The 27,950-nt window shown below is 41.4% G+C and overlaps 8 protein-coding genes across 8 annotated transcripts; 5 read left to right on the forward strand and 3 right to left on the reverse strand.

Moving 5' to 3' along the window:
- The first annotated feature begins 1,031 nt into the window (after positions 1-1,031).
- Positions 1,032-1,540, forward strand: LOC131961153 (histone H3). The gene has a single exon (XM_059326425.1). The coding sequence runs from the start codon at positions 1,083-1,085 to the stop codon at positions 1,491-1,493; it is 411 nt and encodes a 136-aa protein (XP_059182408.1). The 5' UTR covers positions 1,032-1,082; the 3' UTR covers positions 1,494-1,540.
- Positions 1,541-3,205: 1,665 nt separating this feature from the next.
- Positions 3,206-3,783, forward strand: LOC131961166 (histone H2B 1/2-like). Its single transcript, XM_059326436.1, has one exon. It carries the CDS (start codon positions 3,253-3,255, stop codon positions 3,625-3,627), a length of 375 nt encoding a protein of 124 aa, XP_059182419.1. The 5' UTR covers positions 3,206-3,252; the 3' UTR covers positions 3,628-3,783.
- Positions 3,784-4,645: 862 nt separating this feature from the next.
- Positions 4,646-5,732, reverse strand: LOC131961148 (histone H1-like). Its single transcript, XM_059326421.1, has one exon. The coding sequence runs from the start codon at positions 5,698-5,700 to the stop codon at positions 5,041-5,043; it is 660 nt and encodes a 219-aa protein (XP_059182404.1). The 5' UTR covers positions 5,701-5,732; the 3' UTR covers positions 4,646-5,040.
- Positions 5,733-10,238: 4,506 nt separating this feature from the next.
- On the reverse strand, positions 10,239-10,668 carry LOC131961162 (late histone H2A.2.2). The gene has a single exon (XM_059326433.1). It carries the CDS (start codon positions 10,666-10,668, stop codon positions 10,285-10,287), a length of 384 nt encoding a protein of 127 aa, XP_059182416.1. The 3' UTR covers positions 10,239-10,284.
- A 3,469-nt stretch (positions 10,669-14,137) lies between these two features.
- LOC131961151 (histone H1-like) lies at positions 14,138-14,894 on the forward strand. Its single transcript, XM_059326423.1, has one exon. It carries the CDS (start codon positions 14,157-14,159, stop codon positions 14,769-14,771), a length of 615 nt encoding a protein of 204 aa, XP_059182406.1. The 5' UTR covers positions 14,138-14,156; the 3' UTR covers positions 14,772-14,894.
- Positions 14,895-17,184: 2,290 nt separating this feature from the next.
- Positions 17,185-18,366, reverse strand: LOC131961152 (histone H3). Its single transcript, XM_059326424.1, has one exon. It carries the CDS (start codon positions 18,331-18,333, stop codon positions 17,923-17,925), a length of 411 nt encoding a protein of 136 aa, XP_059182407.1. The 5' UTR covers positions 18,334-18,366; the 3' UTR covers positions 17,185-17,922.
- Positions 18,367-18,663: 297 nt separating this feature from the next.
- LOC131961158 (late histone H2A.L3-like) lies at positions 18,664-19,097 on the forward strand. Its single transcript, XM_059326429.1, has one exon. The coding sequence runs from the start codon at positions 18,664-18,666 to the stop codon at positions 19,048-19,050; it is 387 nt and encodes a 128-aa protein (XP_059182412.1). The 3' UTR covers positions 19,051-19,097.
- Positions 19,098-26,831: 7,734 nt separating this feature from the next.
- LOC131961150 (histone H1-like) lies at positions 26,832-27,894 on the forward strand. The gene has a single exon (XM_059326422.1). The coding sequence runs from the start codon at positions 26,864-26,866 to the stop codon at positions 27,497-27,499; it is 636 nt and encodes a 211-aa protein (XP_059182405.1). The 5' UTR covers positions 26,832-26,863; the 3' UTR covers positions 27,500-27,894.
- The last annotated feature ends 56 nt before the right edge of the window (positions 27,895-27,950 follow it).

Below are 27,950 nucleotides of genomic sequence, written 5' to 3' on the forward strand. Positions count from 1 at the left end.
GAACTCAAGTATAGTTTATATAATGACAAAAACACGTTTTAGTTTGAAGATTAAATGTGGAGTTTTCAAATGTATTTGTCAAAATGCAACTATTTAGATGCCATGGCACAATTTTGTCCTTATATATTGTTATTATAATTATTATATAATATGTAGTTGCCTGTAGAGGACACATTTTGCAACTGTTTTATTTCTTAGTTTGTCAAATGTATTTTTATTCTTGTTATCTTTGCTCATAATTACTATTATATGTGTGTTCCTGTTTTTATTTTCCCATATTGGTACTTTAGAGAACATTTAAACAGTCACTAGTCTGATGTGTATAACACAATGTTAGCACAAAGTAAATACAAATAGTTTCTCGCCTTACAATATGTACAGTATGACACTTATTAAAGGTTTTAATCAGTTAATTATTAAATGTGTGTGTGTGTGTGTGTGTGTGTGTGTGTGTGTGTGTGTGTGTGTGTGTATATATATATATATATATATATATATATCATATTGCCTTTGATTGAAAGTAAAAAGTAAAAAATGTATACAAAATGTGTAACTGAACATACATTTTAGAATATCAAATCTAAATGTTTATTTTTTATTTTTTATAATAGAACATTGTTTATTCTGTAAATATTTGTTTATCCTGCCAAAAGGAAAATGTTTTTTTTTCCTTTGCTTTGCTTTTATTTTTATTTTCGACTTTACTGGCACTTTCTTTTATAATTACATTGAAATGGTCTTTAATAGAAGTAAATTTAATCTGTTCAGCATATTATACACTAAATAAAGGAGTTCATCAGTTTGATATTTTCAATTAAAAGTATTAGACCTTTGATAAGAAAGATTCATCCAAAACTCTTTCATTTTAAGAATCAAACAAAGAGTTAATCATTCTGCCAACAGGACGTTGCTTTTTTCTTTCTTTTTTTCTCTTCGCGCCACACTGAGCAGCTTCTGTCACGTGCGTACAATGGACCAATCAGAGCGTTCGGCGCTCCGGCTCTGGCTATATAAAGCAGCCGCTGGCTGCGCTACAGCACAACCTCTTTTCTTGACTAAAGAGAAGCAGAGACTCGCTAACGATGGCAAGAACCAAGCAGACCGCCCGTAAATCCACCGGAGGAAAGGCTCCCAGGAAGCAGCTGGCCACCAAGGCAGCCCGCAAGAGCGCCCCGGCCACCGGCGGCGTCAAGAAGCCCCACCGTTACAGGCCCGGTACCGTGGCTCTCCGAGAGATCCGCCGCTACCAGAAGTCCACCGAGCTGCTCATCCGCAAGCTGCCCTTCCAGCGCCTGGTCAGGGAGATCGCTCAGGACTTCAAGACCGACCTGCGCTTCCAGAGCTCCGCCGTCATGGCTCTGCAGGAGTCCAGCGAGGCCTACCTGGTCGGACTCTTCGAGGACACCAACCTCTGCGCCATCCACGCCAAGAGGGTCACCATCATGCCCAAAGACATACAGCTGGCCCGCAGGATCCGTGGAGAGAGAGCTTAAACTCTATAACAGACACTCAATAACACAAAGGCTCTTTTAAGAGCCACTTCACTCTCAACTAATGAGCTCATTTATGACTAAAGTAACATATATTATCGCTACTCAAATTAAGGTCAATGTCTCTAGTTATAACATGAATATACAATTTATTCACACATTGTATTTAATATGTACCATGTCTGTGTCAGATGAATATAACTTAGTTATATCTCACATACATTTAATATTACCTCCATTATATTAAGTAGTCAAATCAGTCCTACCTTGACTACAGTAAATCACTGCTAATTTAAATGCACAAATAACATTTACTATTATTATTCATTTACAAATAACAATCTGAGTGGGCTTATTTTGCATCAAGTGGTGTGATATTAGTACTTTAACTGAAGTAAAGAGTCTGAATACTTCTTCCATCACTGTCTATAAGCCACATGCTGTCTGTAATCACTAACATTAGTGTTGGTTTTCTGAAGTCCATTTTTAATTATGATTATTTTTACTATTTCATAGTTACTTGTTTTTAATTTAACTTGTGAATTGTAATATAGGTAGAGGCCTGTAGAAGCCCTTTTGGGATTCTTGACAATACCTTGCACCTTCCTTTTGTTGTTATTTCTTTATTATTATTATTATTATTATTATTTTGTCTTATTATTGTCCAAAATGAAAAAAAAAAAATCAACTTAATTTCCATGTTCAACTCTGTCCAATAAATGGTTGCAGCATGAATGGATAAAAATGGCCAAAAAACTCTCCAGAATATGACATCAATATATTTAGACCTTTGGAACGTCAGAGAATAATCCAGTTTATGTCATTCAGCCTGTTTAGGGACCTCAGTGTGTACAAATATCCACATACAGTAGGTGGAATTGGACTTTTTCCTCCCAAAGAACCAAAGATATATTGAACAAAAGTAAAACTGACAGACGCTTGGTGCTTATATAATGTTTTTCTTACGAGTATTTTTACATTGCACTGTTTGTACGTAACATTTCTAAATATTTCTTCATATATTTTAAGGTAAAGACTTTCTATGTGACCTCTTACAGCTTTTCATTGTATTTGTGTGACGATAATGAATATTTTCATCTTTAATGAAACACTCAGACACATTATGACTGCAAAGTTTAAAAAAAAAAAAAAAAAAAAAAAAAAAACCCCAACGTTATTAACACGTTGCCATGGATACACATTGATTTTCTTCTCTCCTGATGACGGCTCGCCTTGTTAGTGACCTGTCAATCAAAGGTAGCCCCGCCCCAAATCATACGATTCTTTATCTTCTATTTTCTTCTAAATGGGGCCATTATTTACACTATTAACATCAGATTGTTTTGAAGAAGATTTTTTACTAGTGATTGAGACCATAGTGTTGTCTTGAAAAAATTCTGAGGTAATAAATCAAGTAAGAAATTTTCTCATTTTAGACTACTATTATTAATTATTATTATTATTATTATTATTGTTATTATTATTATTATTAGCCGCCGTCAGAGCCCCCTGCTGGAATCTTTAGATATAATTCAGGTTTAAGGCACTTCCTGGTTGTATTGGGTTTGAATCACTGCTCAGAACTATATTAGTATGTGTCTGCAGACCTGGGGCTCCTTGTTTAGCGCATGCTCAGTGACGCTCAAAAGACAGCCAATCCCGTGAGAGCAACAGCACAGTAATATTTGCATGAGGTGGATATATGAACCCGCTCTGCAGGGAAGGAAGTTATTCGATTCTTTTGTGAACTCGAGACTCCACCATGCCTGAGACAGTACCCAAAGCAGCGAAGAAAGGCTCCAAGAAAGCCGTGACTAAGGCCGGGCCCAAGGGCGGCAAGAAGAGGAGGTCCAAGAGGAGGGAGAGCTACGCCATCTACGTGTACAAGGTGCTGAAGCAGGTCCACCCCGACACCGGCATCTCCTCCAAGGCCATGGGCATCATGAACTCGTTCGTCAGCGACATCTTTGAGCGCATCGCCGGTGAGGCCTCCCGTCTGGCTCACTACAACAAGCGCTCCACCATCACTTCCAGGGAGATCCAGACCGCCGTCCGCCTGCTGCTGCCCGGGGAGCTGGCCAAGCACGCCGTGTCTGAGGGCACCAAGGCCGTCACCAAGTACACCAGCTCCAAGTAAACAGGGACTGCTGCTCCAACAACAACAACAACACAACGGCTCTTTTAAGAGCCACCCACCTCCTCTGGAGAGACTTTCCTCTTAGGGAAACTTCATTAATGTGTTTATTACATGTTCTACCACACGCCATATTGTATTTGTAGATCAGTGAGCTAAATTACGACACTACATTAGGACTCCACGTTTTCGTGTGTGTGTATATATATATATATATATATATATATATATATATATATATAGCTTATTAGATATAATAATTCCTTCCATCCCATTTGTACCCACTACATATGACAGATTGTAAAAGGAGTAATATTTAAACTATAGATTACTGTCATCTTAATAAACCTTTCAATAGAATTTCATACTTGTAAATCCATTTCTCATAACAGAATATTAGTATACTTTAGAAAATACAATTTTGAATGTGATCCTATTTTATTTTAAGCATATTGAAGTGACATAATCATCTAGACTAATTGAGATTAAGGTGACAATACTACCCCTTAATGACTATCAAATACAAACCGTCTATTGCTTTCATTATATTACATAACCCTAAACACGAGAATCAGTGATAGTGAGCATAAGACTTTTTATCAATGTATCAAATTAATAATTAATCAATTATATTATACCCACACATATGAAGTCCTGATGTGGAGTAAAGCTACATTCTAACCAATAAATCACCAGGTCAATTTGAAGTTTATGAAAGCATAACCATACTTTAATAACTTAAATATGCCTTTCAAGAAAGCCAAGCACATACTACCATAATACTATACAGAAGGATGGCTAAAAAAAAGGAAGGAAGATGAGCACTACACATTATCCTTATCTAGAATGCAATTTAGTTTGCAGAAATATTGCAAGTCTTGGTCAAATGCTGAAACCGCCATGAAATCAGTGTCCTGCATAATATAAATACGTGTTGATTTGGAAGTGAATAAAAGACAATCCCATCTCATTTCCTTCCAATCTCAGTTTCCCTCCAAAAAAATCAAGACAACGCCTGAAGTGTTGTGAAAGTTGTGATTTTAAAGTGAAATCCTTTATTTATATCCTGCAGTTTGAAAATACATAGAGACCGTTGAAGCGAATTTTAAATCTAAAAATATATACATACTTACAGCTAGTAAAACAAATATACAGTGTATACTGCCCTGAGCCTGTTATCAGGTTATTTTCCACATGTAATATTGATATCAGCCTCAATACGACAGTTAAAGTAATTAAGGAATAATTTATTACCGCTATTCTGTAACTTGTGTTTTTTAGTGAGCTGTGTTTTTTTTTTATTATCATTATATACATATCTTGATTGCAGCCGTATGAATGAATAGGAAAGAAGTCTTTAAAGTTGATGTGTGTGGCTCTTAAAAGAGCCTTTGTGTAGATGAGTGATGTGGAGCTTCACTTCTTCTTGGGTGCTGCTTTCTTGGATTTGCCGGCAGAAGTAGTCTTCTTCTTCGGGGCGGGTTTCTTTCCTGTAGTCTTTTTGGGGGGCTGCTTGGGGCTCCTTGAGGACTTGGCCTTGGTGGGTTTCTTTGGCGTGCCTTTAGGCTTCTTGGCCGATGTGGGTTTCTTCGTCTTCTTGGGAGACTTCTTTTCGGTTGCTGCCTTCTTTGCTGCCTTTTGGGACTTCTTGGGTTCGGCGGCCTTCTTCTTCTTGGGTTCGGCGGCCTTCTTCTTCTTGGGTTCGGCGGCCTTCTTCTTCTTGGGTTCGGCGGCCTTCTTCTTCTTGGGCTCGGCGGCCTTCTTGGCGAGCTTGAAGGACCCGGAGGCGCCGGAGCCTTTGGGCTGTGTCAGGGTCCCGTTGGCGACCAAAGCCTTGATAGCGGTCTTGACGCGGACCTTGTTCTTGTCCACATCGTATCCTTTGGAGAGCAGATACTTCTTGATGGCGGCCAGGGACGTGCCGCCGCGCTCCTTGGACAGCGACACCGCTTCGATGACGAGGTCCCTGAGGCTGGGGCCGGCCTTCTTCGGCTTGGCCGCCGCCTTCTTCTTCTTGGCGGGTACTGCCTTGCCCTGGGCCGGGGCGGCGGGAGCGACTTCTGTTTCTGTTGCCATGATTTCTTCTGAGCTTTGTTCCTCGCAGAGTGACCAGAGAGAGACTGAGTTGTAGAGCTCGGAGCAGCGGGCTGTACTTAAACACACCATGAGAACCGTGGAGACTCAAGCAGGCCGCAGCTCCTCTGTGCTGTGTGAAAGTCGGGACACTTTGTGTTTTCTCTGCACTGATAAAACTCCAAAAACTAAATGTAGGAGAAGTGCTGAAGGCTGAAAGTTACAGAGCTTTTAGCGGACACTTTTCTCTTCATATTAAAGTCACTTTGAGCTCTGGTGCTCTCTGCATTTAGTCTGTGGAGCCTCCAAACCTCACCTCTTCACCGCCGCGGACAGCACTTGTCACACTTATTTCTCTCCTAAAATGATTTAAAATGCGCCAGAGCTCCGATAAAAAACGTTTCCACACTGCTCAACATGTTTGTGCAGAGACTGAATCAAAAAACAAACCTCTGCTGCTGAGCAATTAATAATAAAATCAACTTCTTCTGGTCGCAGCAAACACACTGATGAGGCTGATGGAGTTTCTCCAGACTTCCTGTCACAGCTGCTGGCTGTCAACATGTCCTCTGTCAAACATCACTTTTAATATAAATACTTAATTTTTCTACTATTAATGATGTGAAACAAGATTTCTATGTGGTGAAGCACAATGAGTGGCTTCAAATGTTACAGTTACTGTGTTTCACTGATGCCTTAGTATTAGTTATTGATTATTATCAAGTGTCATACAAAAGTTATTTTCTGTTTTCTGATGAGGATGACGGAAACTTAGATTTGGACTCAAAAGGGCGAATATAAAATATCTGTCTTGTTCTTACAGCTCATTAAAATCAGTCTGAAAGGGAGACATGACATGCCACTCATCAATTTACTCAAAATAAATGTAACTGAACCCTGCAGAACTACAGTGTAAAATGAAAACTTACTGTATTATTTCTTGTTTTTATACATGTGCAAATGTCATATATAAAAATAAAGGTAAATTACTTTATGTTATAAACAATGACCGTAAATTGGAGTCTGTTAATTGGTATTATTAACATTTTTATTATTATTCAAGTGCTTAGTGGTAGTATGAAACATTACATTTAGCTGCTTCTTGATGTCTTTGCAGGGTGGAGAGAGATCTGCGGACATTTCTGCTCTGAAATTATAATTGTATTTATTCCTTTTTACCCTCTTATGGAGATAAAGCACTCTGCAGCAGCAATTGGATGAATACTAATTGACCATGCTGCATATTTTTCCTCAACATATGTAGAAATTTGATCCACTCACATGTTATATTTGAATAATTCTAAGAATGTGTTTTGCTGCACTGACGCGTTTCTCTTTCTGACGGCCTGAGACAGCAGTTAGTGTTCTCACACAGTACGTCTACATGACACTTGAAAAAACGAATTATTGCCTTAATCTGACTATAACTGGACAACTGATGTTGGAGTTCTCCAACTCCAATTAGGACACCCAGATAATGGGATTGGAATAGGATTTTAGCCGGCATGTATGACAACACAACACATTTGTTGCACATTACCCGGTCACACTAGCCAGTCGGACATTAGCCGGTCACATTAGCCGGTCACACATTAGCCGGTCGGACATTAGCTGGTCACATTAGCCGGTCTCATTAGCAGGTCACATTAGCCGGTAGGACATTAGCCGGTCACATTAGCCGGTAGGACATTAGCCGGTCACATTAGCCGGTAGGACATTGGCTGGTCTCATTAGCCGGTCACATTAGCCGGTCTCATTTGCCGGTCACATTAGCTGTTCAGTATATATAGGATATATAGGATTTTAGCCGGTATGTATGACAACACAACACATTTGTTGCACAGTAGCCGGTCACATTAGCTGGTCGCACATTAGCCGGTCACATTAGCTGGTCACATTAGCCGGTCACACTAGCCAGTCGGACATTAGCTGGTCACATTAGCCGGTCACACTAGCCAGTCGGACATTAGCTGGTCACATTAGCCGGTCACATTAGCCGGTAGGACATTAGCTGGTCACATTAGCTGGTCGCACATTAGCCGGTTGCTCATTAGCCGGTCACATTAGCTGTTCAGTATATATAGGATATATAGGATTTTAGCCGGTATGTATGACAACACAACACATTTGTTGCACAGTAGCCGGTCACATTAGCTGGTCGCACATTAGCCGGTCACATTAGCTGGTCACATTAGCCGGTCACACTAGCCAGTCGGACATTAGCTGGTCACATTAGCCGGTCACACTAGCCAGTCGGACATTAGCTGGTCACATTAGCCGGTCACATTAGCCGGTAGGACATTAGCTGGTCACATTAGCTGGTCGCACATTAGCCGGTTGCTCATTAGCCGGTCACATTAGCTGTTCAGTATATATAGGATATATAGGATTTTAGCCGGTATGTATGACAACACAACACATTTGTTGCACAGTAGCCGGTCACATTAGCTGGTCGCACATTAGCCGGTCACATTAGCTGGTCACATTAGCCGGTCACACTAGCCAGTCGGACATTAGCTGGTCACATTAGCCGGTCACACTAGCCAGTCGGACATTAGCTGGTCACATTAGCCGGTCACATTAGCCGGTAGGACATTAGCTGGTCACATTAGCTGGTCGCACATTAGCCGGTTGCTCATTAGCCGGTCACATTAGCTGTTCAGTATATATAGGATATATAGGATTTTAGCCGGTATGTATGACAACACAACACATTTGTTGCACAGTAGCCGGTCACATTAGCTGGTCGCACATTAGCCGGTCACATTAGCTGGTCACATTAGCCGGTCACACTAGCCAGTCGGACATTAGCTGGTCACATTAGCCGGTCACACTAGCCAGTCGGACATTAGCTGGTCACATTAGCCGGTCACATTAGCCGGTAGGACATTAGCTGGTCACATTAGCTGGTCGCACATTAGCCGGTTGCTCATTAGCCGGTCACATTAGCTGTTCAGTATATATAGGATATATAGGATTTTAGCCGGTATGTATGACAACACAACACATTTGTTGCACAGTAGCCGGTCACATTAGCTGGTCGCACATTAGCCGGTCACATTAGCTGGTCACATTAGCCGGTCACACTAGCCAGTCGGACATTAGCTGGTCACATTAGCCGGTCACACTAGCCAGTCGGACATTAGCTGGTCACATTAGCCGGTCACATTAGCCGGTAGGACATTAGCTGGTCACATTAGCTGGTCGCACATTAGCCGGTTGCTCATTAGCCGGTCACATTAGCTGTTCAGTATATATAGGATATATAGGATTTTAGCCGGTATGTATGACAACACAACACATTTGTTGCACAGTAGCCGGTCACATTAGCTGGTCGCACATTAGCCGGTCACATTAGCCGGTCACACTAGCCAGTCGGACATTAGCTGGTCACATTAGCCGGTCTCATTAGCCGGTCACATTAGCCGGTCTCATTAGCCGGTCACATTAGCCGGTAGGACATTAGCCGGTCACATTAGCTGGTCACATTAGCCGGTCACACTAGCCAGTCGGACATTAGCTGGTCACATTAGCCGGTCACATTAGCCAGTCACACAATAGCTGGTCAGTAGCGACGGCACAAAGTGTTGAACTGAGGTCAACAGAAAGGGCGCCCTATTAACCTGCTGAAAGTACGTGACAAGTATAATGCCATATGTTCATCTCTTATGTAAGAGCTGTTATGTTTTGTGTTTGTTTTGTTGTTTGTCTAGTTTTGTAGACAATTTTGTTTTGATTTGTTTTGTTGAATGGTAACAAAAACTGCAATAAAAACAATGAAGAAAAAAAAATATAGAGATGTAATATATTTACGGCCACAAGGGGGATTTTGGGGGCGCTGTTTCATAGTAAAGAGAACAGTAAGGAGACCCAGATAAATAAATGTAGGCCTATACATAAATAAGTAATAAATGATCAATGATTAATGTATGATTAACTACATGTTGATAGAGCTGATGAATATGATTATTCAATGAAACACATAATTAAAAATGATATAAATGTACATCATTAATGTATTTCTAACTTCCTTGTTTCTATTTTTACTGTAAAATAGTCAACTTTTGATGTGATAAAAACCGAAACCCTTCAAGCGTCTTCTCTTTGTTGTTTTTTTCAACACAAACCACTGAGTCAAATATACTTTACTGTGTATATCCCTGCATATATTTAAATATATTTATTATTTGATGTTCATACCACTACATGCAACAACCTATTTAACATGCTAAAATATGTTTTTTCCAATGTGCAAGATCTGTAAAATGCAATCAGGAAAACAAAGAATACACACACACACAATAATGCTACATAGCAGAAAATATCATTATGTATGTATGTCTTTATATATTGTTCTGTTTGAGTGACTTCATCTTACACTAAATAGGCTAATGCCTTCTCATAGTAGACAGCAGTGGAGGAAGTTGTCTGCAGCCAAAATGCTGTAAAACGACTGTTTATATTATATAAATCCTATTTTTTTTTTATGCATCAAATTGTTTAGACGTGGAAAGAGAGCTTCTTCAGTAAAGTGTGTGGCTCTTAAAAGAGCCTTTTTGTTGTTTTCTCCAGCAGTCAGAGAGGTGTTTACTTCTTGCCGGCGGCCTTCTCGGTCTTCTTGGGCAGCAGGACAGCCTGGATGTTGGGCAGCACACCACCCTGAGCGATGGTGACTCCTCCCAGCAGCTTGTTGAGCTCCTCGTCGTTGCGGACGGCGAGCTGCAGGTGTCGGGGGATGATCCTGGTCTTCTTGTTGTCCCGGGCGGCGTTTCCAGCCAGCTCCAGGATCTCAGCGGTCAGGTACTCCAGCACCGCCGCCAGGTAGACCGGAGCTCCGGCGCCGACACGCTGAGCGTAGTTGCCCTTCCTCAGATGTCTGTGGACACGACCCACGGGGAACTGGAGCCCGGCACGGGAGGAGCGGGACTTGGCCTTTGCTCTGGTCTTCGCGGATTTGCCTCTTCCAGACATGTTTAGTTATGTTTCTTGAGTATGTAGTGAGAGAATAATAATTTATTAAGCTGAAATTCTCTTTTATAAGTAATGATTGCGCCTTTTCTTGCGCGCCTTTTCCTTCAGACCAATCAGGAGAGACGCTGCCAGCAGGGCGGCACGAGGCGGCCACACAGCCAATCAGCGGCGGAGATCCGGGCGGTTGGCCCTCCTCGAGGCGGCGCTGAGCTCCACGAGGAGCCGCCAACCAATCAGCAGCCGGAGGTCTGAAGCAGCGTCACGTGACACAGCAGGTCCCACACTTTAAGAGCCGCGAGTCTCTACTCCGACTTCACATTTCTACTGTTGATAGAAACAAGAAGAAGCGATGGCAAGAACCAAGCAGACCGCCCGTAAATCCACCGGAGGAAAGGCTCCCAGGAAGCAGCTGGCCACCAAGGCAGCCCGCAAGAGCGCCCCGGCCACCGGCGGCGTCAAGAAGCCCCACCGTTACAGGCCCGGTACCGTGGCTCTCCGAGAGATCCGCCGCTACCAGAAGTCCACCGAGCTGCTCATCCGCAAGCTGCCCTTCCAGCGCCTGGTCAGGGAGATCGCTCAGGACTTCAAGACCGACCTGCGCTTCCAGAGCTCCGCCGTCATGGCTCTGCAGGAGTCCAGCGAGGCCTACCTGGTCGGACTCTTCGAGGACACCAACCTCTGCGCCATCCACGCCAAGAGGGTCACCATCATGCCCAAAGACATACAGCTGGCCCGCAGGATCCGTGGAGAGAGAGCTTAAACTAACCAACCTCTACTCAATAACACAAAGGCTCTTTTAAGAGCCACACATCTGCCCAAAGAGCTGTGCTCCCCAATGTCTCACATGGCAATGTCAATTTATGTTTTATTAAGTATAATTTAATGATAGTCTCATTACTCATTGTACAGATACACTTATTTGGTATTAAGTATTGGTATTTAATTATAAAATAGTTAGAATTGGTATTTGTAAGTTGATACTTCTTCAGTGGGTAGAAATGCAGACTGTCTATAAACTACATGTTATCTGTAATCACTACTGTTGATCAGCAGGGGGCGCTAAAGGACCAACAGTTCAGATCAACAAGTTCAGAGCAGAATCAGTTTTGAACTGAGCCCTGAATTATGAAACTGGAGGCCGACTAGAAAAACCTGTTAGAAACCCAGAAGAATATTTATATGTGAAAATAAGATTCTCAGCTGGGAAAATAAGATACATGTAAACGTTGAGTCGTACATTACATTCATGACACCAAACAGCCATGGAGTTACAGTAGATACTGTATGCGACAGTTAGTTACAGTACAGTTACTCTATGTGACAGTTACAGTTACAGTAGAGTTACTATATCTAACAGTTAGTTACAGTAGAGTTACTATATGTAACATAGTTACAGTTACAGTAGAGTTACTGTGTGTAACATAGCTGTATTTACAGTATAGTTACTATATGTAACACAGTCACAGTAGAGTTACTGTGTGTAACATAACTTTATTTACAGTAGAGTTACTTTATCTAACAGTTAGTTAGTTACTATATGTAACATAGTTACAGTTACAGTAGATTTACTTTATCTAACAGTTATTTACAGTAGAGTTACTATGTGTAACATAACTTAATTTACAGTAGAGTTACTTTATCTAACAGTTAGTTACAGTAGAGTTACTATATGTAACATAGTTAGTTACAGTAGAGTTACTGTGTGTAACATAGCTGTATTTACAGTAGAGTTACTTTATCTAACAGTTAGTTACTATATGTAACATAGTTACAGTTACAGTAGAGTTACTTTATCTAACAGTTATTTACAGTAGAGTTACTATGTGTAACATAACTTTATTTACAGTAGAGTTACTTTATCTAACAGTTAGTTACAGTAGAGTTACTATATGTAACATAGTTACAGTCACAGTACAGTTACTGTGTGAAACATAACTTTATTTACAGTAGAGTTACTGTTTGTAACATAATAACAGTGACAGTAGAGTTACTGTATGTAAGTGTAGTTCTCTGGACATCTAACTACACAGTCTCTGAAATGACTCTCCTGTAAAATAAAATAGCATACATTAATAATTCACGATATTATTAATCCGTATGACGTTTACTCACATATTAAATATTGTATCAATCTGTTACATAACGTTAACATTATATAATGTTGCTTTCTATTGATTTGCTGATGTTTGTTTTAAACTGCCGTATATGTTACCATTAAACACTTGAATAATACAATGAACTAATCTATAATGTTCCACTATAGTAATTAACAGACTTCAACTTTTATTTTATACATGACGTTTGCACATCATGTAGAAAAAAAAGAAACACCCTGTATTAACCTTAATACAACCTAATATTTTGACTTTTTTATATTTCTACTACTTGCTAATATGTTTCACTACCAACACTTTGTTTACTTGTTTATTTGCTAATACCTTTCTTAGATATCAAGTGTATACTGCTGTTTACTATTAGTTGTTATTTTCCTATCCACTCTGCTGCTGTAACTGTGGAAGTTTCCCCGTTGTGGGATTAAGAAAGGAAATCTTAACCTCAATGTATTTTTTCTACATGAGAAAAATTGATGAGTGGCATGTTATGTCTCCCTTTTACTGTGTGGGAGAAGGCACACTGGCTTTAATGAGCTGTAAAAAAATATATACAAATGTACAATTGCTCTTTTTAATCCAATTCTAACTTTCAGTCATTCTCACTTTCATCCTCAGCAGAAAACAGAAACTAACTTGTGTGACTTGAAGTTTACTAATATTCAGGCCTCAGTGAGAAAGTAACTAACATTTGAAGCCACTCATTGCGCTTCACCACACAGAAGTCCTGTTTTTGATCATTAATCGTAGAATAATTAAGTATTTATATTGTATGTACATTGTATATTTATATCAGTGATGTTTGACAGAGGACATGTAATGACATGTTGACAGCCAGCAGCTCTGACAGGAAGTCTGGAGAAACTCCATCAGTGTGTTTGCTGCGACTAGAATAAGTTGATTTTATTATAAATTCCTCAGCAGCAAATGTTTGTTTTTTCACTCAGTCTCTAAAAAAACATGTGGAACAACTGGAAAATGTTCTTTTATCGGAGCTCTGGCGCATTTTAAATCATTTTAGGAGAGAAATAAGTGTGACAAGTGCTGTCCGCGGCGGTGAAGAGGTGAGGTTTGGAGGCTCCACAGACTAAATGCAGAGAGCACCAGAGCTCAAAGTGACTTTAATATGAAGAGAAAAGTGTCCGCTAAAAGCTCTGTAACTTTCAGCCTTCAGCACTTCTCCTAAGTTTAGTTATTAGAGTTTTATCAGTGCAGAGAAAACACAAAGTGTCCCGACTTTCACACAGCACAGAGGGGGCGCGGCCTGGTTGAGTCTCCACGGTTCTCATGGTGTGTTTAAGTACAGCCCGCTGCTCCGAGCTCTACAACTCAGTCTCTCTCTAGTTAGTCTGCGAGGAACAAAGCTCAGAAGAAATCATGGCAGAAATAGAAGTCGCTCCCGCCGCCCCGGCCCCGGACAAGGCAGTACCCGCCAAGAAGAAGAAGGCGGCGGCCAAAGCCAAACCGGCCGGCCCCAGCCTGAAGGACCTCATCGTTAAAGTTCTGTCCGAGTCCAAGGAACGCGGCGGGACGTCCCTGGCCGCCATCAAGAAGGGTCTGGCCGCCGCCGGATACGATGTGGACAAGAACAAGTCCCGCATCAAGGTCGCCATCAGGACTCTGGTTGCCAACGGGACCCTGAACCAGACCAAGGGCACCGGCGCTTCCGGGTCCTTCAAGCTCGCCAAGAAGGCCGCCGAGCCCAAGAAGAAGAAGGCCGCCGAACCCAAGAAATCTCCCGCCAAAGTCACAAAATCCCCAGTTCAGAGACCTGCTGCGGCCAAGAAGCCCAAAGGGCCGGCAACAAAGAAGCCAGCAACCCCAAAGAAGTCTTCCAAGTCGGTGAAGGCAGCAGCGAAACCCGCCAAGAAGCCAAAGAAGAACACAACGACCCCCAAGAAGGCCACCAAAAAGCCTGCAGCAAAGAAATCCGCCCCGAAGAGGGCTACTGGTGCCAGAAAACCCAAGAAAGCAGCACCCAAGAAGAAGTGAAGCTCCACATAATTAATTTACACAAAGGCTCTTTTAAGAGCCACACACATTAATTATAAAGAGTTGTTTCCTATCTCCTATCTCTATCGTTACATCATTAATATATCATAACGACTGAAGGAGAACGGGTAAGTAAACAAGTATTAATTATCATAAACTGAGGGGGAAAACTATTTTTAGTCATGCATTAAGAGAGCTATCAAGTATTCCTAAATCTCCAATAACTCCAACCAATTGTCTGTTGTAAAGAGTCTTATCAATATAATATGATCAATATAATATGTGGAAAATAGATTAACAGGGGACTTTTAGTAAACATATATGCCGACTATAAATAACGATATGCAAAATACTGCAATATTAATAACATCCATCAGCTGCTTGTGTAAGTCCATGTATATAGTTTTATTTTTACAAAGAGTAAAGTGGGTAGAGTGCTGATGATGTGACAGAATGTAATAAATACAGATATATTGCACATGATAAAGACCTGGTACTTTCTTAGATAAAATGCATCTTTACACCAAGATGAGTTCATTAAGCTAGATTGTGATGGGTGTATCGCTCTAAAATATTGATAGTATTGATACCTACGTTGGTATTGATTGATACTTAAGTCTCAGTTTTTTCTTCTCTACCTTCAGTACACAACTCCTGTCCAGCAGAGTGTTGCACATGTGCAAACAGCGTCGCTCCCTCTCATAGACCTATACAGGTATAGACATGTATCTATGCTCCCTCCTCCCTGTGCTGGGAGGAGGAGGAGGAGGAGGAGGAGGAGGAGGACTGTGTTTGGAGTTACTCTAAACTGCAAGTTGCCACATTTGCAGGAAACATATCCTTTACTGTAGCAACACCACACATTTCTAAACATACACTCTCACACTCTCTCACACAAAAAAATGACACTGGCTCAACTTTAAAAAAAAAAAAAAGGCATTTATCTTTTTAAGTAATTCCAACTAAGACATTATTGAGTATTTCCCATGAGACTTTTATAGCTGAAATAGTCTCGTACAACCAACATGATTTGTTTTATCATTTACAAGCTTCATTATGTTGAACCAACTCAATTTTTATTTCAACGTTTTAGTGTTAATAAGTGGTCAAATGACTCTATTGAAGTTGCTATAACTCCTTTATTTTACTTTCTTTCTACTCAGCAAAGTCCAAGCAAATTGTTACCTCAATTTTATTGAGTTTTATTAACTTATTTCACTTGAGTCAGACATATTGTAATACAATATGAAGTTTCATTACCTTAATACTTTTCCTTGTTAAGTGAAGGCAGAAATAGTTATCCTAAATCAATACATTTCTGAGTTAAGACGTCTTTCTTCATTTATAATTTTGATCAACTTCTCGAAATAATAATCAAACTTAATAAAACAATGGACATGGAACACATTTGATATTTTATGCTGTAAAAGCTCATGTTTTTAAGTCATACTAACTAACCTCCTGAATCTGTTCTTAGAGTGTAGAAACACTCAAAAGAGAGATTCCCTTTCCCTTTTCATTCTTCAAGAGATTCTGATTTGATTTGATTTTCATCATGGTCAAGAATATCCAGGGAGCAAATATTTTTATTTAAATATTTAAATAATTTATTTACTCATCTCCAGCATTAGTTGTTCATTTTCAACGTGAAATTGGTCATCGTAGTTGTAGGAGACTGATTAAAAATAGAATATTCAGACAGTCATACATTCAGCCAGTTTAAATAAATCTGAATTAAGGATTTTGCTGGAACTGAAAAATATATACTTTAGTAAATATATATACCTGAAGTATAAATATGGTTGAATTTAGTAACTTTGTCTTAACAGTCAAATGAACATTTGTATTCCTATGTTCCTTTGCTGAGTATAAATATCTGTATTTACAATACTGTCCCTGCATTTACTTGGTATCAGATCAATACCAAATTGTGCAGTATCACCCACCACTACAGTGTCTAGGTTAAAATGTAGCTTTACACCAAGGTAAAGCTTCGGCAACCCTTAAAATAATATGAAAGGGAAAAAAACAATTGAGTTTTGTTCTGATGTATCAATTCAACTTGTTACGGCACACTTATTGACAAGTTAAAGTCAGCGTAGTTTTGAAATGTATAGAAAATTGAATACATCTGTGATGTTTCAATGACAACAGGGAAATCTCAATCTTTACTGATTGTACAGATGAACTAATACTTTATTATTTAAATACAAATTATTATTGTTAGTGATGAAGCCTACAACACAACACTTTATTTTTTTGTTTTTATTTATGCATAGTTTTATTTATCTGCTTTTAAATTATGTAACATATAACACTGTTAAAAAAATAAATAAAATAAAGCAGTGTACATAGTTTTATGTAAACAGACTATACAAATACTGGAACACACTTTTTTGGTGATCATTTTATTTTGAAATGTGTTCTCTCATAGAAATAATAGAAATATGTATGCAGCATGTCTAACAAGCATCACTTATATAATGAAGACTTCATTTTTGATTAAGATTAATAAATGCTTTGGAAATTATTGGGTGAAAAAGGTCTTGTTTTATTTTATTTTTATTTTTATTCTGTTTAGAAATATTAAAACGTAATATAATTAAAGAAACAGAGTTTGCATTTGATATCAATGTTTTTAGGAAGAGGAACAATAGGATCACATTCTGAATTTTATTTCTAAATCTAGTATTGTGTTGTTGTGCTTATGAGGACAAGTCAGTGATAATTAAACAACTTTGATACACTACAAATGTTAAATAATGGGCCAACATATACTATCCGGTAAAAAAGGTAATGTCAAGAAACCCAAAAGGGCTTCTACAGGCCTCTACCTATGTTACAATGTTATTTGTGCATTTAAGTTGGCAGTGATTTACTGTAGTCAAGGTAGGACTGATTTGACTACTTAATATAATGGAGGTAATATTAAATGTATGTGAGATATAACTAAGTTATATTCATCTGACACAGACATGGTACATATTAAATACAATGTGTGAATAAATTGTATATTCATGTTATAACATGACATTGACCTTAATTTGAGTAGCGATAATATATGTTGCTTTAGTCATAAATGAGCTCATTAGTTGAGAGTGAAGTGGCTCTTAAAAGAGCCTTTGGTGTTATTGAGTGTCTGTTATAGAGTTTAAGCTCTCTCTCCACGGATCCTGCGGGCCAGCTGTATGTCTTTGGGCATGATGGTGACCCTCTTGGCGTGGATGGCGCAGAGGTTGGTGTCCTCGAAGAGTCCGACCAGGTAGGCCTCGCTGGACTCCTGCAGAGCCATGACGGCGGAGCTCTGGAAGCGCAGGTCGGTCTTGAAGTCCTGAGCGATCTCCCTGACCAGGCGCTGGAAGGGCAGCTTGCGGATGAGCAGCTCGGTGGACTTCTGGTAGCGGCGGATCTCTCGGAGAGCCACGGTACCGGGCCTGTAACGGTGGGGCTTCTTGACGCCGCCGGTGGCCGGGGCGCTCTTGCGGGCTGCCTTGGTGGCCAGCTGCTTCCTGGGAGCCTTTCCTCCGGTGGATTTACGGGCGGTCTGCTTGGTTCTTGCCATCGCTTCTTCTTGTTTCTATCAACAGTAGAAATGTGAAGTCGGAGCAGAGACTCGCGGCTCTTAAAGTGTGGGACCGGCTGTGTCACGTGACGCTGCTTCAGACCTCCGGCTGCTGATTGGTTGGCGGCTCCTCGTGGCGCTCAGCGCCGCCTCGAGGAGGGCCAACCGCCCGGATCTCCGCCGCTGATTGGTGGAAACTCTTTTGAAAATAAGCGCCAACTTTCAGCGCGAGCTCCCGCTCGCGAGTGGTTCCGCGGACATATAAAGGAGGGCTCCGCCGGTTGGAACTTCAGTTTCTCTGAGTTCAAGCTACAGAAAACATATCTTAACATGTCTGGAAGAGGTAAAGGTGCCGGAAAAGCCAGAGCAAAGGCCAAGTCCCGCTCCTCCCGTGCCGGGCTCCAGTTCCCCGTGGGTCGTGTCCACAGACATCTGAGGAAGGGCAACTACGCTCAGCGTGTCGGCGCCGGAGCTCCGGTCTACCTGGCGGCGGTGCTGGAGTACCTGACCGCTGAGATCCTGGAGCTGGCTGGAAACGCCGCCCGGGACAACAAGAAGACCAGGATCATCCCCCGACACCTGCAGCTCGCCGTCCGCAACGACGAGGAGCTCAACAAGCTGCTGGGAGGAGTCACCATCGCTCAGGGTGGTGTGCTGCCCAACATCCAGGCTGTCCTGCTGCCCAAGAAGACCGAGAAGGCCGCCGGCAAGAAGTAAACACCTCTCTGACTGCTGGAGAAAACAACAAAAAGGCTCTTTTAAGAGCCACCCACTTTACTGAAGAAGCTCTCTTTCCACGTCAAAACAATTTGATGCATAAAAAAAAATATAGGATTTATATAATATAAACAGTCGTTTTACAGCATTTTGGCTGCAGACAACTTCCTCCACTGCTGTCTACTATGAGAAGGCATTAGCCTATTTAGTGTAAGATGAAGTCACTCAAACAGAACAATATATAAAGACATACATACATAATGATATTTTCTGCTATGTAGCATTATTGTGTGTGTGTGTATTCTTTGTTTTCCTGATTGCATTTTACAGATCTTGCACATTGGAAAAAACATATTTTAGCATGTTAAATAGGTTGTTGCATGTAGTGGTATGAACATCAAATAATAAATATATATTTAATTTATGCAGGGATATACACAGTAAAATATATTTGACTCAGTGGTTTGTGTTGAAAAAAACAACAAAGAGAAGATGCTTGAAGGGTTTCTGTTTTTATCACATCAAAAGTTGACTATTTTACAGTAAAAATAGAAACAAGGAAGTTAGAAATACATTAATGATGTACATTTATATCATTTTTAATTATAATGTGTTTCATTGAATAATCATATTCATCAGCTCTATCAACATGTAGTTAATCATACATTAATCATTGATCATTTATTACTTATTTATGTATAGGCCTACATTTATTTATCTGGGTCTCCTTACTGTTCTCTTTACTATGAAACAGCGCCCCCAAAATCCCCCTTGTGGCCGTAAATATATTACATCTCTATATTTTTTTTTCTTCATTGTTTTTATTGCAGTTTTTGTTACCATTCAACAAAACTACAAAACTAGACAAACAACAAAACAAACACAAAACATAACAGCTCTTACATAAGAGATGAACATATGGCATTATACACAAAGTGGTGATTAGTGTTACATTACACGAATGTCGTTCAGGTGCACATCAGACCTTTTAATAGAGTAATAGAGCAAAGGCCCGGTCCCATATAGTCCAAAAATGGGCGCCACACTCTGTAGAACTGATCTACACTGTGATGTATGACGTTGGTAAGATATCCTAAAGGGATCAGATCAAAAATGATTTTGCGCCAAATACAGACAGACAGAAGGAACCTTTTCACTGACCCGCTGCAAAAGGATATTTTTCCCAGCTGCAAACGTTAGAATATTATACAATCTTTTGTTGACTGCTGTCTTCAAATAGTCACTTGGAAGACCTAGAATCAGGGAAATGGGGTCCATTTCTATATCAATATGAAAAATCATCTCCATTTCACTTATAATTTCAGCCCAATGTATTTGAAGTTTATGACAAGACCAGAAACAATGAGTTAAAGTTCCCACTTCAGTTTTACATTTGAGACACAGAGGGGAGAGAGGGCGGTTGAAGAAACGTCTGCGGTGAGGAGATATATGTAATCTGTGTAAAATCATAAGGTGTGTTGTTCTTGTCCGAGTGCAAATTGAAATCTTTTTAGTAAGAGACCAAATGGTATCCCACTTTTCTTCGTCTATGGTCGCAGACACCTCTGACCCCCTGTGCATCAGTAGTAGAAAAGCCAATAAGTACATGGTAGAATGAGCTCAAAGACACTTTCAGTTGTTGTTGAAACAGAATTTTCTCAACAGCAGATATTTCAGGGTGATCAATAAGGGTTGTGCTATGCATGATATAATGCCTTATTTGCAAAAAGCGAAAGAAATCTTGTTTGACCAATTTGTAGCTGTTAGTAAGATGTTCAAATGACATGAAGTGTGTCATCTGAGAAAAGCTCACCGAGTGATTTAATATTCTTATTGGACCAAAACCTCCAGAACCTGGAGGAAAAGCCGGATTATTTATTATTGGGGTCAAGATGGATGTTATGTTTCATCTTCCTTCAATGCTTTTAGAGTGTTGATTGTTACAGGATTTTCACAAAAAGCTTGAATTTCTTTAAATTGATTAAAAATAGGAGGTCACTTAATCTGCACTGTGATAAGACTGTATCAATATCCATCCAGATTGAAGTTTTAGTCTCCAGTCTTTTACAAATCTTAAATGGGCACAAATTTGATACATTTTAATATTAGTTAAGTCCAAGCCGCCCATTGAACTTGGTAGATGTAATACTGTCATCTTAGCATTATTGTGATGTTCCTTTTTCCTGTGGAAGTGGTTTTACTGGCCGGTCTGGAACCGGGGACCTTTCCCCCGCTCATCTATTGGTTGTTGGTTGTCTTACATCACTGCGAATTGTGATAATATCAAACAATTTGATATGATCCAAACCCAAGACGAGGAAAAGACTGATATGAAACAGAGCAGATTACTGCCTTACACCTAACGGTGGAGATGACGGGAGCGCTGTGACTCCAGTAAAACTCCTAGATTTACTAAAGACTTTCAGTTTTTAGTCTGGGACTGTGGAAATCGTTTGGTGGAAGCCCAGCACCACATCAGCTTCTGAACGCAACGCAGTCCGAGACAGACAGAAAGGTTGATCCAGTTTAAACAAGTTCAAAGAAGTTTAAAACAATCAATCAGGGTAACAGGACGACAGAAGTGAGAGCAGCGTGGTGAGTTCAAGGTTTGCTGGAGAACAGAAACACATAGTGGAGCTGTCCGAGGTGCTTGTGATCACTGACAGGTAGAAACCTTTGCAGGATGTGGCCCCAGGTGTTTTTGGCTGGCTCTCTGCACAGTTGGCAGCGTGCACCTGACCGCACCTGAGAGCAACAATTAAACCTGCAGAGTCAGAAAGATGGAGAGCAAAAACAAGATCACATGTTTGCTCGCTGCAGCTCTCCTCACATCATGTGATTTATGTCTGTAAAGGTCTCAGATTGGAGGCCAACAGTAAACACACACCAGAGAGAGACTCGTCTCAATAGCAGATAAACAAGCCAGTTGTACATTTTATGACTAAAGTATGAAAGTTTCATCATATAATCTACAGACCCAAAGGTTGTATTTTAGACGTTTGTATTTGACCTCTGGTGACCTCAGTATTGCATTTTTCCATTTTTTACCCCATCACTCTACATTATAACCATGAATATCTTTGTTCTAATAAAGATACGTTTGCTGCCTCAGCTATAGTCCTGTAACAATATTTAGTTTAAAGCCTCAATTTGGCTGGCGGGGCTCTGTACTATACAAGTATATGGGCTTTTTTTCAGGTATGAAGGTAGAGACTTGGACTTGTTATATGGAATTTTATGACTTTCAAATCTGAAATGCTTCCAGGTCTGAAATTAAACTTCATGGTCTTTAGAAACCATGGAGAAAGTTTCATGCTTTAGTAATAAAATGCACAAAACCTTCCATATATGTGCTTATCCACTCAGGATCCCAGTCAGAATGAGCCCCGATTTCTGTAATAATTCACATTAAATCCTCTACAGAAGTTGGATTTACACGCATCTTAATTCTATTAGCAGTTATCTATGACATGGACAGGCCAACAGCTGTTCAAGTCTCGTTAGATGAATGTGATACACAATGTGTGAGTTGTTCTGACAGTCGTGTATCTATGAGCTACGAAGCCTAAACAGGATAAGATACTGTCAGTGCGTTTACATGCACAGTTTAATAGAGCTATGCTTCAAAATCTATATTGGCGTCTCATAGACTTCTGTTCTTGTCCCAGTGTACATGCAGCTGAGAAAATCAAATAACTGACGGGAACGTGTCTTCCTCCTCAACACTGTGTGGAGATATGTGTCGTTTCAGCAGGTTAATAGGGCGCCCTTTCTGTTGACCTCAGTTCAACACTTTGTGCCGTCGCTACTGACCAGCTATTGTGTGACTGGCTAATGTGACCGGCTAATGTGACCAGCTAATGTCCGACTGGCTAGTGTGACCGGCTAATGTGACCAGCTAATGTCCGACTGGCTAGTGTGACCGGCTAATGTGACCAGCTAATGTGACCGGCTAATGTGACCGGCTAATGTGCGACCAGCTAATGTGACCGGCTACTGTGCAACAAATGTGTTGTGTTGTCATACATACCGGCTAAAATCCTATATATCCTATATATACTGAACAGCTAATGTGACCGGCTAATGAGCAACCGGCTAATGTGCGACCAGCTAATGTGACCAGCTAATGTCCTACCGGCTAATGTGACCGGCTAATGAGACCGGCTAATGTGACCGGCTAATGTGACCAGCTAATGTCCGACTGGCTAGTGTGACCGGCTAATGTGACCAGCTAATGTGACCGGCTAATGTGACCGGCTAATGTGCGACCAGCTAATGTGACCGGCTACTGTGCAACAAATGTGTTGTGTTGTCATACATACCGGCTAAAATCCTATATATCCTATATATACTGAACAGCTAATGTGACCGGCTAATGAGCAACCGGCTAATGTGCGACCAGCTAATGTGACCAGCTAATGTCCTACCGGCTAATGTGACCGGCTAATGAGACCGGCTAATGTGACCGGCTAATGTGACCAGCTAATGTCCGACTGGCTAGTGTGACCGGCTAATGTGACCAGCTAATGTGACCGGCTAATGTGACCGGCTAATGTGCGACCAGCTAATGTGACCGGCTACTGTGCAACAAATGTGTTGTGTTGTCATACATACCGGCTAAAATCCTATATATCCTATATATACTGAACAGCTAATGTGACCGGCTAATGAGCAACCGGCTAATGTGCGACCAGCTAATGTGACCAGCTAATGTCCTACCGGCTAATGTGACCGGCTAATGAGACCGGCTAATGTGACCGGCTAATGTGACCAGCTAATGTCCGACTGGCTAGTGTGACCGGCTAATGTGACCAGCTAATGTGACCGGCTAATGTGACCGGCTAATGTGCGACCAGCTAATGTGACCGGCTACTGTGCAACAAATGTGTTGTGTTGTCATACATACCGGCTAAAATCCTATATATCCTATATATACTGAACAGCTAATGTGACCGGCTAATGAGCAACCGGCTAATGTGCGACCAGCTAATGTGACCAGCTAATGTCCTACCGGCTAATGTGACCGGCTAATGAGACCGGCTAATGTGACCAGCTAATGTCCTACCGGCTAATGTGACCGGCTAATGAGCAACCGGCTAATGTGCGACCAGCTAATGTGACCAGCTAATGTCCTACCGGCTAATGTGACCGGCTAATGAGACCGGCTAATGTGACCAGCTAATGTCCTACCGGCTAATGAGACCGGCTAATGTGACCGGCTAATGTGACCAGCTAATGTCCTACCGGCTAATGTGACCGGCAAATGAGACCGGCTAATGTGACCGGCTAATGAGACCAGCCAATGTCCTACCGGCTAATGTGACCGGCTAATGTCCTACCGGCTAATGTGACCGGCTAATGTCCTACCGGCTAATGTGACCGGCTAATGAGACCGGCTAATGTGACCGGCTAATGAGACCGGCTAATGTGACCAGCTAATGTCCTACCGGCTAATGTGACCGGCTAATGAGCAACCGGCTAATGTGCGACCAGCTAATGTGACCAGCTAATGTCCTACCGGCTAATGTTACCGGCTAATGAGACCGGCTAATGTGACCAGCTAATGTCCTACCGGCTAATGAGACCGGCTAATGTGACCGGCTAATGTGACCAGCTAATGTCCTACCGGCTAATGTGACCGGCAAATGAGACCGGCTAATGTGACCGGCTAATGAGACCAGCCAATGTCCTACCGGCTAATGTGACCGGCTAATGTCCTACCGGCTAATGTGACCGGCTAATGTCCTACCGGCTAATGTCCTACCGGCTAATGTGACCTGCTAATGAGACCGGCTAATGTGACCAGCTAATGTCCTACCGGCTAATGTGACCGGCTAATGAGCAACCGGCTAATGTGCGACCAGCTAATGTGACCAGCTAATGTCCTACCGGCTAATGTGACCGGCTAATGAGACCGGCTAATGTGACCAGCTAATGTCCTACCGGCTAATGAGACCGGCTAATGTGACCGGCTAATGTGACCAGCTAATGTCCTACCGGCTAATGTGACCGGCAAATGAGACCGGCTAATGTGACCGGCTAATGAGACCAGCCAATGTCCTACCGGCTAATGTGACCGGCTAATGTCCTACCGGCTAATGTGACCGGCTAATGTCCTACCGGCTAATGTGACCGGCTAATGTCCTACCGGCTAATGTCCTACCGGCTAATGTGACCTGCTAATGAGACCGGCTAATGTGACCAGCTAATGTCCGACCGGCTAATGTGTGACCGGCTAATGTGACCGGCTAATGTCCGACTGGCTAGTGTGACCGGGTAATGTGCAACAAATGTGTTGTGTTGTCATACATGCCGGCTAAAATCCTATTCCAATCCCATTATCTGGGTGTCCTAATTGGAGTTGGAGAACTCCAACATCAGTTGTCCAGTTATAGTCAGATTAAGGCAATAATTCGTTTTTTCAAGTGTCATGTAGACGTACTGTGTGAGAACACTAACTGCTGTCTCAGGCCGTCAGAAAGAGAAACGCGTCAGTGCAGCAAAACACATTCTTAGAATTATTCAAATATAACATGTGAGTGGATCAAATTTCTACATATGTTGAGGAAAAATATGCAGCATGGTCAATTAGTATTCATCCAATTGCTGCTGCAGAGTGCTTTATCTCCATAAGAGGGTAAAAAGGAATAAATACAATTATAATTTCAGAGCAGAAATGTCCGCAGATCTCTCTCCACCCTGCAAAGACATCAAGAAGCAGCTAAATGTAATGTTTCATACTACCACTAAGCACTTGAATAATAATAAAAATGTTAATAATACCAATTAACAGACTCCAATTTACGGTCATTGTTTATAACATAAAGTAATTTACCTTTATTTTTATATATGACATTTGCACATGTATAAAAACAAGAAATAATACAGTAAGTTTTCATTTTACACTGTAGTTCTGCAGGGTTCAGTTACATTTATTTTGAGTAAATTGATGAGTGGCATGTCATGTCTCCCTTTCAGACTGATTTTAATGAGCTGTAAGAACAAGACAGATATTTTATATTCGCCCTTTTGAGTCCAAATCTAAGTTTCCGTCATCCTCATCAGAAAACAGAAAATAACTTTTGTATGACACTTGATAATAATCAATAACTAATACTAAGGCATCAGTGAAACACAGTAACTGTAACATTTGAAGCCACTCATTGTGCTTCACCACATAGAAATCTTGTTTCACATCATTAATAGTAGAAAAATTAAGTATTTATATTAAAAGTGATGTTTGACAGAGGACATGTTGACAGCCAGCAGCTGTGACAGGAAGTCTGGAGAAACTCCATCAGCCTCATCAGTGTGTTTGCTGCGACCAGAAGAAGTTGATTTTATTATTAATTGCTCAGCAGCAGAGGTTTGTTTTTTGATTCAGTCTCTGCACAAACATGTTGAGCAGTGTGGAAACGTTTTTTATCGGAGCTCTGGCGCATTTTAAATCATTTTAGGAGAGAAATAAGTGTGACAAGTGCTGTCCGCGGCGGTGAAGAGGTGAGGTTTGGAGGCTCCACAGACTAAATGCAGAGAGCACCAGAGCTCAAAGTGACTTTAATATGAAGAGAAAAGTGTCCGCTAAAAGCTCTGTAACTTTCAGCCTTCAGCACTTCTCCTACATTTAGTTTTTGGAGTTTTATCAGTGCAGAGAAAACACAAAGTGTCCCGACTTTCACACAGCACAGAGGAGCTGCGGCCTGCTTGAGTCTCCACGGTTCTCATGGTGTGTTTAAGTACAGCCCGCTGCTCCGAGCTCTACAACTCAGTCTCTCTCTGGTCACTCTGCGAGGAACAAAGCTCAGAAGAAATCATGGCAACAGAAACAGAAGTCGCTCCCGCCGCCCCGGCCCAGGGCAAGGCAGTACCCGCCAAGAAGAAGAAGGCGGCGGCCAAGCCGAAGAAGGCCGGCCCCAGCCTCAGGGACCTCGTCATCGAAGCGGTGTCGCTGTCCAAGGAGCGCGGCGGCACGTCCCTGGCCGCCATCAAGAAGTATCTGCTCTCCAAAGGATACGATGTGGACAAGAACAAGGTCCGCGTCAAGACCGCTATCAAGGCTTTGGTCGCCAACGGGACCCTGACACAGCCCAAAGGCTCCGGCGCCTCCGGGTCCTTCAAGCTCGCCAAGAAGGCCGCCGAGCCCAAGAAGAAGAAGGCCGCCGAACCCAAGAAGAAGAAGGCCGCCGAACCCAAGAAGAAGAAGGCCGCCGAACCCAAGAAGTCCCAAAAGGCAGCAAAGAAGGCAGCAACCGAAAAGAAGTCTCCCAAGAAGACGAAGAAACCCACATCGGCCAAGAAGCCTAAAGGCACGCCAAAGAAACCCACCAAGGCCAAGTCCTCAAGGAGCCCCAAGCAGCCCCCCAAAAAGACTACAGGAAAGAAACCCGCCCCGAAGAAGAAGACTACTTCTGCCGGCAAATCCAAGAAAGCAGCACCCAAGAAGAAGTGAAGCTCCACATCACTCATCTACACAAAGGCTCTTTTAAGAGCCACACACATCAACTTTAAAGACTTCTTTCCTATTCATTCATACGGCTGCAATCAAGATATGTATATAATGATAATAAAAAAAAAACACAGCTCACTAAAAAACACAAGTTACAGAATAGCGGTAATAAATTATTCCTTAATTACTTTAACTGTCGTATTGAGGCTGATATCAATATTACATGTGGAAAATAACCTGATAACAGGCTCAGGGCAGTATACACTGTATATTTGTTTTACTAGCTGTAAGTATGTATATATTTTTAGATTTAAAATTCGCTTCAACGGTCTCTATGTATTTTCAAACTGCAGGATATAAATAAAGGATTTCACTTTAAAATCACAACTTTCACAACACTTCAGGCGTTGTCTTGATTTTTTTGGAGGGAAACTGAGATTGGAAGGAAATGAGA

The sequence above is a fragment of the Centropristis striata genome, chromosome 22 (genome assembly GCF_030273125.1).
Source record: "Centropristis striata isolate RG_2023a ecotype Rhode Island chromosome 22, C.striata_1.0, whole genome shotgun sequence".
NCBI classification, from domain to species: Eukaryota; Metazoa; Chordata; class Actinopteri; order Perciformes; family Serranidae; genus Centropristis; species Centropristis striata.